A 13,807-nucleotide genomic window follows, 5' to 3' on the forward strand; every position below is an offset into this window, starting at 1 on the left:
TTGACACTGGTGAGACTGCACCTTTAATACTGTGTTCAGTTTTGGGCCCCTCACTGCAAGGATGCTGAGTTGCTTGAGCGTGTGCAGAAAAGAGCAACAAAGCTGGTGAAGGTACTCTTAAGAAAGACATATGAGGAGCGACCAAGGGAATTGGGATGGTTTAATCTGGAGAAGAGGAGGCAGAGGGGAGACCTCATTGCTCTCTACAACCACCTAAAAAGAGGTTGCAGTGGGGAGGGTGTTGGTCTCTTTTGTGAGATGACAGGTGATAAGACAAGAGGAAATGGCTCCCAGCACAGGAAGGATATTGATCTGTTAGAACACAAGTCCAAGAGGCCCGATGAAATGTATACCAGAGTCCTGAAGAAAATGGCTGATGTAGTTGCCAAACCATTCCTCATCATGTCTGAAAAGTCATGGCAGTCAGGTGAAGTCCCTGTTGACTGGAAAAGATGTCCAGATGGGTGTGGACCTGTTAGAACTGGTACAGAGGAGGGCCACAAAGGTGATCAAGGGACGAGAGCACCTCCCCTAAGAAGAAAGGCTGAGAAAGCTGGGGAAGTTCAGCCTGAAGAAGAGAAGGCTCCAGGGTGACCTCATTGCAGCTTTTCATTACTTAAAAGGGACTTATAAAAAAGATGGAGAGTGAATCTTTGCTCAATCAGATAATGACAGGACAAAGGGGAATGGTTTTAAACTAAAAGAGGGGAGATTTAGATTAAAGGTTAGAAGAAAATTCTTCACTCAGAGGGTGGTGAGGCACTGGAACAGGTTGCCCAGAGATGGATGCTCCATTCCTGGAGGTGTTCAAGACTAGATGAGGCCCTGAGCAACCTGATCTAGTGGGTGGCATCCCTGCCTATGGCAGGGGGGTTGGAACTAGATGATATTTAAGGTCCCTTCCAACCCAAGCCATTCTATGATTCATTCTATGATTCTATGAAAAGGTCTCGAGTTGTGCCAGGGGAGTTTTAGATTTGATATCAGGATGAATTTCTTAGTAGAAAGGGTGGTTAGGCATTTGAACAGGCTGCCCAGGGAACTGGTGGAGTAACCACCCCTGGAGGTGTTCAAGACACTTTTGGTGTGGCACTTGGGGACATGGTTTAGTGGTGAGTGGTTGGATTTGATGATCTTAAGGGTCTTTTCCAAGCTAAAGGATTTTATGATTCTAATGTGACATCTATATCAGTGTTGATCTTGTCTGTAGACCTTGTGATTCTCAATGTAACTTGTTTTGCCATCTGAGATACCTCCAGAGAGCCCTCATCTCCCTCCCTTTCAGCATCTAACGGAAACGAATGTTCAGATTTAGAGCACCTGAATTACTTTGACAGTTATAGCTTAGATGAGTCAGCTGGTGAAGACCGCAATAATGACTCTTGCAATTTGCTTTGGTAGTTTCCTGTAGTAACTATCAGAACACTCCTTACATTTGACTGCTGGTTAACTTTGTGTTTCCATATTTGTGATATGATGCATTTTTAATACTGGACTTGTTTCATAATATGAGTAAGATTTCACTCTACATTCAGTCCTGGAAACTTGAGTTTGAACCCTGATCCTACAGAAAGCTTATGCCTTTCTTGTTTAGCTTGCCTTTTCTTTCTGTGTAGCTAGGATGGCTTCATGGGCCGTCCTGTTTGTCCAGCAGTAAACATTCAAAAAATGAGTGGGGCAGTTTGAAATCCATCTAGATAACATTTAGTAGACTTCTAGAGCCCCTCAAACTGCAAATTCAAGTTTCTGAGTGTCAGTCCAGTGTCATAGTCTTGGGCAGAGGCTGAATCTCAGACCACATGAATTTGTAGACGTTAATTCAAAGTTAGGTTATAAAGTCATTTTGGAACAGAGGCAGGTCCCAGCAAAATATGGAGTGAGGAAAAGATAGATTAATTTGGATTCCTCACCATTTCAGTTTGAAGTGGGAAAAAAAGCTATCCAACATACTAACAAGTTAATGAAATGTGAATTCCTTAAATACTCTACTGAATAGTATCTTTATTGCCCAGTAGGGATTCTTAATACTACTTTTTTTTTTTTTTTTCTTTTTTTCTCTCATGGAGAGTTGATAAATTTAACTCTCCTCTCTCCATCCTCTATCCAGCCACTAATTTCAATAAAATTCATCAAAACCCACAATTTCTGAGACTTTTACTACTGTGTTACATGATGTTGAGAGACTTGCTGATGTATTCAAAAATTAGGAGCAGATAGACGAATGTAACTATAAAAACGCATAGTTGGAATGTGTGAGTCTTAAAAATATTTGGTTCCTTCTTACTCCTGTGGGCTCTGAATCAACCTACGAGTGTTTTTAAGGTAGGTTACTTAAGAGTATGCTTAGCCACTGAGTCCTAACACATTATTTGTATGATTATCACTATTTGACTGTAATACTGAAGCAGAAAGCTCTTCAAAGAGAGTAAGTGGCCTAGTCCAAACTGTAATTTTGATACAGAGTGGAAGTGAAAGAAGCAGCAGTTTGCAGAAGCCCCAGCAGGGAATTTGCCACCATTCCCAGGCAGCTTGAAAACCTGGACAAGAAATGAGTACAAATGGAATATGAAAACTAAATTTCCTGTGTGGTTGCTGAAGCTTGTTTTGAACTAATTTCTCAGTTCTGCATGGGCCAAGCATGAACACAACATCAACCAGACCTTTTCAACTCAGCTCCCCCAGCCCTGCCCTCGCATGGCAGGTAGTTTCAAAAAGTGGGTAAGTGACCTCACTCTACTAATCTGTAACTGGCTCAGCAAGGGAGAGCTTTCAGAGAGGCATTCATTTTCATCTGCAAGAATAATTATCTGCTTTGCTTGATGTGCATCAGCTAGCTTTGTGTATTTGATAAATGCTGTCATTTGATGATTAGATTTTACAAAAGGGAATTAGATGAAAAATAGCACGTAACTAATTAGCGGCAAGCAATGTGGAATTAAAAGGCAGACAAGTGTGTGGAACAATGCTTTTATTTCACAGATTCAGGCGCATTAATGATTAAGCATTCAAGTCATTGAATCCTGAAATGCTTTGACTCTCAACATAGGACATCTCCCTCTTTATATTTGCATCTCCTGAAGATTTACTAAACACAGTGAATTTTCTCATTTAGTGTAACTAATTTTAGCAAGGACTGATCATACAGAAAGGCCCTGGCTAAGAGTTACATTGACAGATCATGTTTCTGAATCACATCATTTGTATTCAGGGAAACTCATTGGTTGAGATGTTCAGGCCTAGAGGAGCTAATTTGGATTCAATAAAGCATCCACACATGTACACTAATGAAAATATCCACTTAAGTCCAGTTATTTCAGTGTGGCTTGAGGAGATGCTTTAAGTCAAAAACCTTCTCTAGTGTTTTTGCTGAAATTGGAATCTGGGTTTTGGGCATTCTTTTTTAAATCCTTATCTTATTTAGTTTTAAGGGCTTTTTAATGGCTACTGAAGTCTCATTTCTACTGGCCAGTAGTCAGTCCTCCATTTCATGACTGTTAGTAGGGTCACAGCTGATGCATGCCACAGATGGGAAAACTGTATAACAGAGCTAACCTTTTTTTCCTTTTTGCTAAGGGATTCATTTGCATTACACTGTGCATAGGAAGGCTGTGGAAATGGAAAGAATCCAAAACTCAGCTCCTTTTGGATCTATTAACTATAGGAATTATTACAAGGTCAGGATAAATCCCGGGGGTCTAATTTGCTATTTGCTATACTACAAGAAAACAAAGACTTAGCAGATTTGCTAAAAAAACAAACAAACAAACAAACAAAAACACTAGTGAAGAAGGAATCGAGACTGGATTTAACTTTTTAGCCCCACGTGGTACCCCACCGCATTGGTTTGCACACACGTATGGATACCTTCAGAGAAAGAGTGGTGAAATGCAAACTTACAGTATCGTTGGGAGGGTGTTTCACTTAGTGAAGAGATGAAGTTGCGTAAAATATCACAAGAAAACATTTATAGGGCCTAAGACATATATAATCAACTCACAAGACAAAGGTGACAAAGGAAAAAGGATGTTCATGGATGTCGTTGGAGCCTCTTAGAGAGAATGTGATCACAGAACAGGCAATTGTACAAGGCTGTGGCTGCCCTTGTAGATGGGTTTCCTCACTGCATGGTAGACCTTGTGTTTGGTTGTACATCCTGAAGGAATAGTTTCCAATATTGCTACCTGCAAGTAACCTTGTTCTCATAACAGCAGTGGAGCTGTAGTTGACTAACATTGAATTTGACTAACACTGTAATTGACTAACACTACCACTGGAAGAAATACCAGGCCAGTAAAAGCAGGGAGTGAGTCAGTTGGATTTATTTAGCTGTTTATATGAAATTAAGAGTCACTTTTTACAGTTTTATTGTGGAAAAAATATTCTATGGTGAAACATATATCTATATTTTGTGGATTACACAGACTTGTTATTTCCAGGTGTTGCTATTTCCCCCATCCTGGCTCAGCAAACCTCTGCTTAGCAAATTTCTTCATCACATGCTTAGGTTCCTTATTGAAGTGAGACTGTGGAAAGCAAGTTCAAGACTGAAATAAGAAGGTGTGAGGATTCCTGAGTTCTGTATGTTGGATTGTATCTTGCTATTATGGTCCCTTTGGACATATATGCATGTAAGCAGCATAATGTTGTAACAGCTTAATTTGCCAGCATTGCACATTACACCTAAGAGTAATTGCACTCAAAGCAACTGAAGTATCTAATGAGGTATGTACACATTCAATTCCTGCCTAAGGAAAATTAAAGATAATAAACAGTTAAGATGGCTGTTACAGTTTGGGAAATTATGCCTACTGAAGTGAATAGCTCCCTTCAAAGTCAAGTTCAGAACTTGCGACTACTCTTTCTACACAGGTAAAGAACTACAGGTCACAGCATCTGACACCAAGGTAAAACCTCAGCTGAGCATACTGTTTCACTCTCTTCTTTTTCTTTGCCAAGAAGGAGAGTAATGACAGAAGGCCAGGCATAGAACTATCTGGGAAAATGGAAATTTTGTTCTAAAGTACGTTCGACATTTTGAATCTCGCTTCCACTCTAAATTGTAACAGAAAGGGAAAATATGACCTTTCCCCCCACTGTGAAATGGCAAATCTGAAAAGAAGAAGTACTCTGATATGGTTAAGTGTTTACTTTTAATACAGACCTGTTTTGCTAGAAGAGAAAAATCCAGGCAAATTATTAGTTGTTGTCAAAGCGCATCTTTTTTTTTTTTTTTTTGCCATATCAAAGTCATGTTTCTCAACAGTATCAAATACAAGAAAACAAAATATATATATATATTTTTAGACTGTTTGCCTTTAAACTTCTGTATAAACTGAAACATTTTGATAAAACACATTGATTTGGATGACTCTTATTTGCTGACAGAAAAATTCCTGTCAAAAATACGCCAAATAGTAATCTTGTAACAAAAGCTTGATATGCTTAGGGTAGAGATGTCATGATCTGATCAGCAGAGTGATACAGATGCATTCTCAGCTTCGTGGCCAAATTCTGCCTGCAAAAGAAACCTTATATTGAAGAGCAGTAAATCCTGGAGATAAGAGCTGCAGGATCTTTACAGCACCATGCCTATCTGCAGGAATCACAGCCTCATTAAGATGGGCCTCTTAACCTGTCTGGTAAGAGAAGGGCTTGCCCAGAGAACAGGTAGAAAACAGAAAAAGGGATAGATAGAGCTAGACGACCAAGGAGATTAGAGAAGAAAGAGGATGATCAAGAAACTGCCAGCATAGGAGACAGAAGCTGTCACTGGTGACCTTCCAAGGAGTTTGTTCATAAACCAATCTCAAATTCCTGAGGCTCAGGAAAAAGAAGATCTGATATGCAGACCCGTATCTATATGTCAGGGAGGCAGAGCAATGCATGCTTATTTCAGGTTTTATAAGCACAGTCAAGTAAAAACTGGCTTTGTGTGGTCTACAGCAAATGCTTACCAGGAAATCTGAAGTGGCTTTTTCTTCAGAGCTGGCAGAAATGGTTGAAAAGTACTTCCACAATTTTGACTTACAGGGAAACACCACACCTTAAGAAAGAATACATATATATTTCTATTTGGTTGGAAAATATAGAACTTAATATTTCCTATAAGTTGAGTGGAACAACAATAAACAAAGCAACAAAGCAATACTTTTGAAGAGAAAAACTGCTTGAATTTTGAAATGTTTTGACAACAAGCCAACTGCCAACTGACAACTGACAGCTGAAGAGCAAGCAGGAACATGCAGCAGGTTTCTGTTTAGTGAGCTAAACAGCTGGAGGTATCAGAACTGCAATACACGAAACTACCCCTAGCAATTGTCCGAATCCTCTGCCTCAGTAGCTGTATTGATCATCTTGCCACTAGCTGATCATCTTGCCACTAGCTAATCATCTTTCCACTGTCTGGTTCCTGCCTGCAGTGCACTGAACAGTGCTGCAGTTACACCACTGTGAGCTGATAATAAGGTGAGGGGGAAAAAAAAAAAAGAAAGAAAGAAAGAAAGAAATAGGGGTGTATTTCCACCTAAATGTTTTCTGTAACCTTTACGCTTTCATACATACTAATCATACATACTAACCATACAGAGCTTTCTGATTAGTATTGCTTTTATTGATTTCACTTTAGCAGTCAAACACCATATGGGATTGAACAATCAAACACTTCATTTAAAGATGTTGAAATGAAACATCTTGACACTTTTTTTTTTCCCTCCACAACAGACTTTTTCTTCTTTTTGGAGATCTGCATGTTATTATTATTATTTTTGCTACGAGAAATGTGACCAAGACTAATTACTAACTTGCTCCACCTTCTTACACTGATATCCACAAATGGACAGATTCTCATCTGGTGGGTGGCCAAGGAATCTGAGTTCCATGGACAAAGCTCCATGGAGATCTTTGCTCTTAATTTTTTGTGGCCTTCATCTGTGCCAAGCAAGATGACAGAGTGGATGCCTATTGTTCTAGCTCTGTAAGGGAAGAATCAGGCCTACAGTCAGGAGCAGGTATGTGTCAGTAACACAGTGCAAAACAAAGTTTTGGTCAGGCTTCAATGCTTTGGGACATTTTGGTCGCACAAGCGGTAGTGATCGTGTGTGCGGCAGTTCTCCTCTGTCCATGGTGCTCAGATGGACCCCACGTGGAGATACCAGAATCCTTCCCTTCCCCTCATCAGAAAACACAGTTATTTCTGTGGTTTGTCCTTGTCCATTGAATATTTTATTAAATTGCATTACTGTCAGCTTCACATTCATAAAGCATTCTGGTGATAATCTATGCCATCAGGAAGAAAACCTATGGGGCATTGCTCAAACCATTGGTATGCCCAAGCAAGCTGATATTTCTCTTGTAGCAGAAGTCATGTATCTCTGGTAAATCATGTATCAGATCCCCATGAGTCCACCCACCCAGCCAGGTTTCTCAGCAAAATCTTCTCACACAAGTTGTGTCAAGTCCCGTCTGTGCCATTTCAGAGGTAAAAGCGTTCTCCAGAAGTCTTTCTGAGACCACTGCTAGACAAGGATCTGTAGCCTACATCACCTCTTTCTGACCATGTCCTTCCTTGTTTCTGTATTTAAAACCTGTGTGGTGGTGAGGGTACTGGTGGAACCTTTCCTGACTGATAGGCCAGTGTACCTCCTGGACAGGAGGCACTGAAATCAGGCTTACACTTTTTTTTTTTTTTTTTTCTTTGAATGTACAGCCTGTGGGAGTTGCTTGGAAGCTGACACTTTGGGGTTGCAGGGAGATCCTAAAGCTGGGACAAGGTGTGTCTCAATGGAGCTTGTAGTTTGGTGATCCTGTGCCTTGTTCTTATGAAGCAAAGGGAGCTGTGAAGTGGTGGGTGTTGTGAGTCATGTGTCTTGGCTTTCCCTGGCAGCTGTATAGCCTGGAAAAATTGGAAGTAGTCTGGGGACCAGGCCATGGATAAAGAACCTTTGGAGGGTGAGCTGGATGGAGTTCTAGGGACAGATTAGCAGCTCTAAACTGATCAATGAGAGGCTCAAGGATCTCTCAGGGTCTTCTTGATGTGCCTCTTGCTTTTCCTGACTTGTGAAAGTCCCTGTGAATGACAGCACTTTTCCTTTGCACACAGGGGAGAATATCTGCAGTTGCTAAGCCTGATGTATAAATAAGCAAAAGCTAAAGATCCTGTGAACAGGAAGGATGACATTTCTCAGCTGTGGTGACCCTTGCCTGATACAGGAGCTCCTTGATGTAGCACATTCCAGGCCACCTCAAAGCAGGGAAAAGGAAATGTTTTTAGGCAATTAGGTGTTGAAAATATTAGCCCACGCTTCTCTGATCCTTGTTTTTGATGGCATTTGAATTTCTCCTTCCCAGACTCCAGGATATAGGAGCAAGGTGAGCACCTTAAGGTTTAGTAAGGGTGGGGAAGGCACACTGTTGTTCTCTCCAAGGGCAACCACATGCTGAATGAAGAATGTGAGCTGTTGTATGATGGGCCCAAACTATAAACCCTGCTCAAAACAATGTAGGGGGTAGAAGAGGGGGTGGTGGTGGTGGGGGTGGTGGAGGAAAGACATGGCCTGGAAATACCACGTTAATTGGACAGGAAACCTGTGTACACACCTTCAGTGGGCTCCCAGATTCACTTCTCTGGTCTAGCTATCTGGCATAGCTCTGCTGAGCCACTGGTAGAGTGAGTACGGAGAGCAGAGCATCAGAAAGGTACCCACCCACATGCCCTTTGGACTGGGCGCATAGGGGGTGAGTTAGGGACTGAAACAAGAGGGCTTGTGTGTTTTCCCCACCCCCTTTCGTTATTATTATTTTTGATTTTCCGAAGGCTGTCAGCAGAGGTGCAGCACACCCAGCGGAGCTCCCTATCGGGTTCTGCTGGAGGTGACTTTCTGGGAGCTCTCCGGGTCAGACCCCGGCGGGCAGGCGCCGGCCTCAGCGTCGCACCGCGCCCCCCGCCCCGTCCCTGCAGCAGCCACCCGGGACCTCCCCGGGCCGAGGAGGCGCCGCGGCCCCTGGAGGGGACCGGTGCCCTCCTGCCGTGCCCGCCGGACCCCTCCTGCCCCCGCGGGGCCCTCCCCGACCTTCAGCCGAGGTCGCCCAACGGGGCTCTGTGCCAGCGCTTCCCCCGGCCGCCGGCTCCGCTGCTGCCCCATCCCTTGGGTCCCTCGGGTGCCTCGGGGGTCGCGGTCCCTCCTCTCCCGCTGGTGACAGGGGGCGGCCAGGCGCAGCGCCCGTCCCCTCCCGGGACGCGAACGGCGCAGGGTGAGGGAGGGAAGGGAGCCGAGCAGCCGGCCGTCCCTCTCAGTAAAGACCAAGGCGGAGGAGGAGGGACGCCAAGGCGCCGCTCCCTGCCCGCATCCCTGCCTCTGCAACTCCTTCAGGACCCCCGGGACCAGAAGGGGTCTCCGGGGAGGACCCGGCACGGAGGACGCGGGTTGCTCCACCACCTTCCCCCTTTCGCAGGAGGGCGTTTTTGCCGAGATCTCCCCCGGCACACCGCCGCGCTCACACCGGCTCCCGAGGCGATGCGAGGCAGCAGCGGCAAAATACACCAGCGGGCCGATCCCCACCCCCGCCGGGCGAAGCGGCGAGGATGCCCGGCTCCTGCGGGCGGCCGGGGACACGCACCCCCCCGCGGCCGGGCAGGGACCCGCTCGGCGGCGGGCACCGAGGGGCGAGGGCTGCGCAGGGAAGGGGCGGGCGAGCCGGAGGCAGGGGGAGGGCGAGAGCCCGGCTCCGGCAGCGGGGGAGGAGGAAGGAGGGACCGTGTCGGTGGGATGGTCCGGAAATCCCGTGATAAAAAGAGGAGCGCGGGGGAAAAGTAGGGAGAAGCTCCGCACTCGTCCCCTCTTTTCCCCCTCCAGCCCCGCGCCCGCAACTTCCCCAGCAGCCCGCGGGCACCTGCCGCCGGCTCGGCACCGCACGGCACTGCACAGCACCGCACACCCGCCGCCGAGCGAGGTACCGTGCCGTGCCGAGCCGAGCCGAGCCGTGCCGGGCCGGGCCGTGCCGGGAGGGCAGCGCGGAGAGGAGGGGAGCGGGCAGGGCGACCCCGGGTCCCTCGGCGAGCAGCCCCGAGGCTCGCCCGGTGCCCGGTGCGGGTCTGGGGGCGGCAGCCGAGCTCCCCGCGGCCGGTGCCAGCAGAGGGAAGCAGCAGGCTGCGCGGAGGGGATGCTCTCCCCGGGAGGGATGCAGCCCGCTCGCTGGCACGGCGCCGGCACGGTGGGGTTGGCGGTGGCGGTATCCCCCGGGGGGACACACGGGCAGCTCGCCCCGAGCCCCGGCTCGCCCTGACGGCCGCCGGGATGCCCAGGCGCCGCCCGCCTGCCCCCGCTCGCCCTGCCGGGCACTTGCGGAGCGCTTCACCTTCAAACGCCCCCTCCGGCACCGAGGCGGCGAGGGAGAAAGTTCAGGGCTGCCTTCACGCCTTGCTGCCCGGCTGCGGGGGGAGGCACTGCGCCCACGGGCTCGCCGCCGTCCCCCCGGCTTTCCCCCCGGGGCCGGGGCTGCCTCGTCCCGCGGGGCCGGGGCTGGAAACTTGTGGAGGGGAGGAGAGCTGCGGGAGAGGGGCTGGGGAGGGCCGGGAGGCTGCCTGTCCTCCTCCCGGGGGCACCGAGCCTCTCGTGTCTGTGCCTCCCTGCAGGCTGCCTTCCGCGGAGCCCCGGCCTCTGTGCATGCGAGGTGTGAAGCTGGGCGGCACCCCCAAGCCATCGCCATGGATTTTGTCATGAAACAAGCCTTAGGAGGTAAGTGTGGTTGGCACGCGGGGGGCCTCGCGTCCCCCCCTTTTCCCACTCACCAAGACAGGGGACGGGCTGCTGAGAGCCCCTGGCAGGGCCCGCAGCTGGGAGAGGTGTTTGGGAACCGCAGAGGAGCATGCCAGCCACTGATTCATGATCCCAGAGCCAAGTGTGTGAAGAATCTGGGCAGGAGAGGGCAGCAGCAAGCAGGGACTAAAACCCCATGCCATGGGAGAGGCCTCCCGCACCCGAGGTGCAGGTCCTGGGTCACGCCTGAGCTGGCCCCTACCTGCTGGCCGCATGCACGGTGCACAGGCCCTGCTTTGCTTCTCCCTGTCCACCGAGGCAGCTATTACAAGGGCTGCAGACAGGCTTAGCCAGAGGAAACCCAAAGAAAGAGTAGCAAGTTGTGTGTGGGGGAGCCCCCTTCCCAAACTCCTGCCAGACCTTGGCCAGACCTTGAACAAAGAATGGCCAGTGCAGGGAATTTTTGTACCTGGTATTTGGAGAAGGTTTTTTTTTATTATTATTATTAATATTATTGCTGCAATAAGCAGGGGAACAATAATAAAGTATTCCCTCACAACCTATGTAGATCTGTGGCAGACCTCTATGACAGTTTCGATGTGTTTCCTCCCATGTGCGATGAATTATTTTCACCTGGTAGTGGGAAGTCGGCAAGGCGGCCGCGTGGGGGAGAGAATTGTGCCGCAGTTGTGCTGCCTTCCTGGGCTGCTCAGCCTGAACGCTCAGCCAGAGCAAGACTGTCAATGGGACGATGCTGAACACAGGCTGCCACTGGGAGCTGGTTGGCCTCCGAGGAGATCCACGATGTGGTTCTGATCATTCTCGTTTGTGCTGTGATGTGTGCACCTTCCATTAATTTTCCTTCGTTGGTGAAATTGTAGTCATGGGACTGAGGGGATATTTCATGCATGGTGTTATTGATATCATATGCATTTTCAACACATGATAGGGACATTTGCTGCAGGACTGTTTTCTGTGGCGTGGAAACATGTTTTTCATCTTTGAAAGGAAAGAACTGTGTTTTTTCATGAAGGGAGTAGTTAAGAACAAAGCAAGCATCCCTGATTTTCATTGGGGTGTTTTGAATGGGAAGAGCAAACTGGAGAAGAAAGGTATCTTTGTATCTTGGTATTTTATGCCAGCAAGTAAGACCCTATGTGAGAGGATAACTGTTTTTGTGGTAGCAGTGTTACACCACATTACTCTTTGGTCCCTGTTTTGAGGGAGAAATAGTTTTGAGGACAGCAGGTTTTGCACTGTTCTCTACAGTGTGAATGAGGTTGCTTACACAGGAGTGAACAAGTGTACCTGAAAACTGGAGATCTAGCCAGTGCAGCTGGAGATCGGGCAATCCACTAAGGGGAAATAACTGCTTAGAGACTGCAGTTAAAGGCAGGGGGAGGAGGGTTGCAGCAAAGGAGTAACAGCTGAGATGCATGCCTTTTCTTGTGGTGTAGTGACTAGCCAGACTTGGAAGCAGTGTGTGCTTGTGCTAAACAGCATTTACTCTGGGCAGACATTCATTCTAACATAATATTTCACGCCAGGGTCAGGATTTGCATTATAATAGAAGATGATGAGAAGGCAAATCCAAAAAGCATCTGTTGGTGAAGTCTGAATTTCTAGTGTCTCAAACAAGATGCTGCCCAGGGCACTAGATCTTCTGCCAGACGACCTACTGGATTAGCAAAATGTGCCTGGCTCTTGCCCCTTGCTTGATAAAGGAGAAGACTGCAGAGTGGTAAAAACCAGGAAGTGGTAATTCATTAAACAGAGACCTATTTTTAAATTGGAAATAGTTTTGAAGAGGAAAAACGCTATCTCCTGAGGCAAATGTATTGTAGAAAGTAAGAGTGCTTTTGGACACTGGTTTCCCACCCGGTGTTCAAGCCCCAGCTGATGCAAGCACTGTAATCTGGCTGCATTGGTACAGCGATCTGAGGGCCAACAGTTACAGTTTATTTCCTTAATTATGGGGCCAGATCCCTTTTTGTCTGCCAGTTCTGAGAGCCAGAAAGAGATGCCCAAACTGAGCAAAGCACCCAGCCTCTGGTGGGTGACAGACTTGCTTTGGACAGGATGCATTGTGTGGCCTGCTAGCAAGCTTTTTCATTAGACTGTGACTGTGCGATTTCAATTTTACATGTCTTTTCCCAAAACACCTCTGAACTTTTTTTGCTGCTTGCTTGTTGTTTTTTTTTTTGTTGTTGTTGCTTTTATTTATTTTTTGTTTGTTTGTTGTTTGCTTTGTTCTTCAAAAATTCGTATTTTATCTTCAAAGCCTCTTCTTGCATTCGTGGAAGAAAGAAAAAGAAATATTCTCATTTTGGCAGTAAGGGCCGCTCCAATTTGCAGAGGGTCAGGCCTGCTATAGGTATTGCCCACAGACCACCTGCAGCCATGACTGCTTAACTCTTTCACTGTCTCACCTGGGGACACCTCGCAAAGGCTAGGGGCCAGCTGGGTTTCCTTGCATGAGCACGAGTGCATGGCATTTCCTCTCCCAGGCATCCAGCACCAAAATGGGTCTCAGGCCAGAGCTAAGAGCCTGGGTCTGACACCTGCTTGCAGGTGGGATGCTTTTGCAGGGAGAGCCTTTTGCTGCCGTTCAGTACTTTGCAGAGCTCTGAAACGTGTGAGGACTTTGGGATGAGGTTGCATTCTGCTGGCGCGATCAGAGGAGGTACGGGAAGGACAGCATCAGGGCTTTACCACCTCCTCACTCCCCTTCTGGAGGAAGAGAAGGTCTCACACTTCGCTTCATTAGTAAACAGTGGCCTTAGGAGGAAACTCCTTGTGGGAGTTTTCCCACCGCCTTTGAAGCAACCTCTGAGGGTGTTTCCTCAGTCTCTAATGGCATCTGATGATCAGATCTGCTTTTCCTTGGAGTTTTGACAGTCATAGGGTATAGTAAGCAGGAAGGTGTTTTGAAAGGTGGGTGAGATGAGTTAGCAGGCAAGGAAAAGCAGATATCTTGTGTAGTGTAGGGCTGCTTTGTTTAGGAGCCTGTGTGACTCTAGAGGATTGGGGTTTTGTGAAATTAGTTTGGCGGG

General features: G+C 47.3%; 1 protein-coding gene across 1 annotated transcript in view; it reads left to right on the top strand.

Moving 5' to 3' along the window:
* Positions 1–258: 258 nt before the first annotated feature.
* CPLX1 (complexin 1) overlaps positions 259–13,807 on the top strand; it is a 137,306-nt gene continuing 123,757 nt past the window's right edge. Inside the window, exons 1-4 of the mRNA XM_066988868.1 lie at positions 259–505; positions 4,870–4,904; positions 9,199–9,948; positions 10,631–10,733. Coding sequence (XP_066844969.1) covers positions 259–505; positions 4,870–4,904; positions 9,199–9,948; positions 10,631–10,733 — 1,135 coding nt within the window. The remainder of the gene's footprint in view (positions 506–4,869; positions 4,905–9,198; positions 9,949–10,630; positions 10,734–13,807) is intronic.

This window comes from Anser cygnoides, chromosome Z (assembly GCF_040182565.1).
Source record: "Anser cygnoides isolate HZ-2024a breed goose chromosome Z, Taihu_goose_T2T_genome, whole genome shotgun sequence".
In the NCBI taxonomy this organism is placed as follows: domain Eukaryota; kingdom Metazoa; phylum Chordata; class Aves; order Anseriformes; family Anatidae; genus Anser; species Anser cygnoides.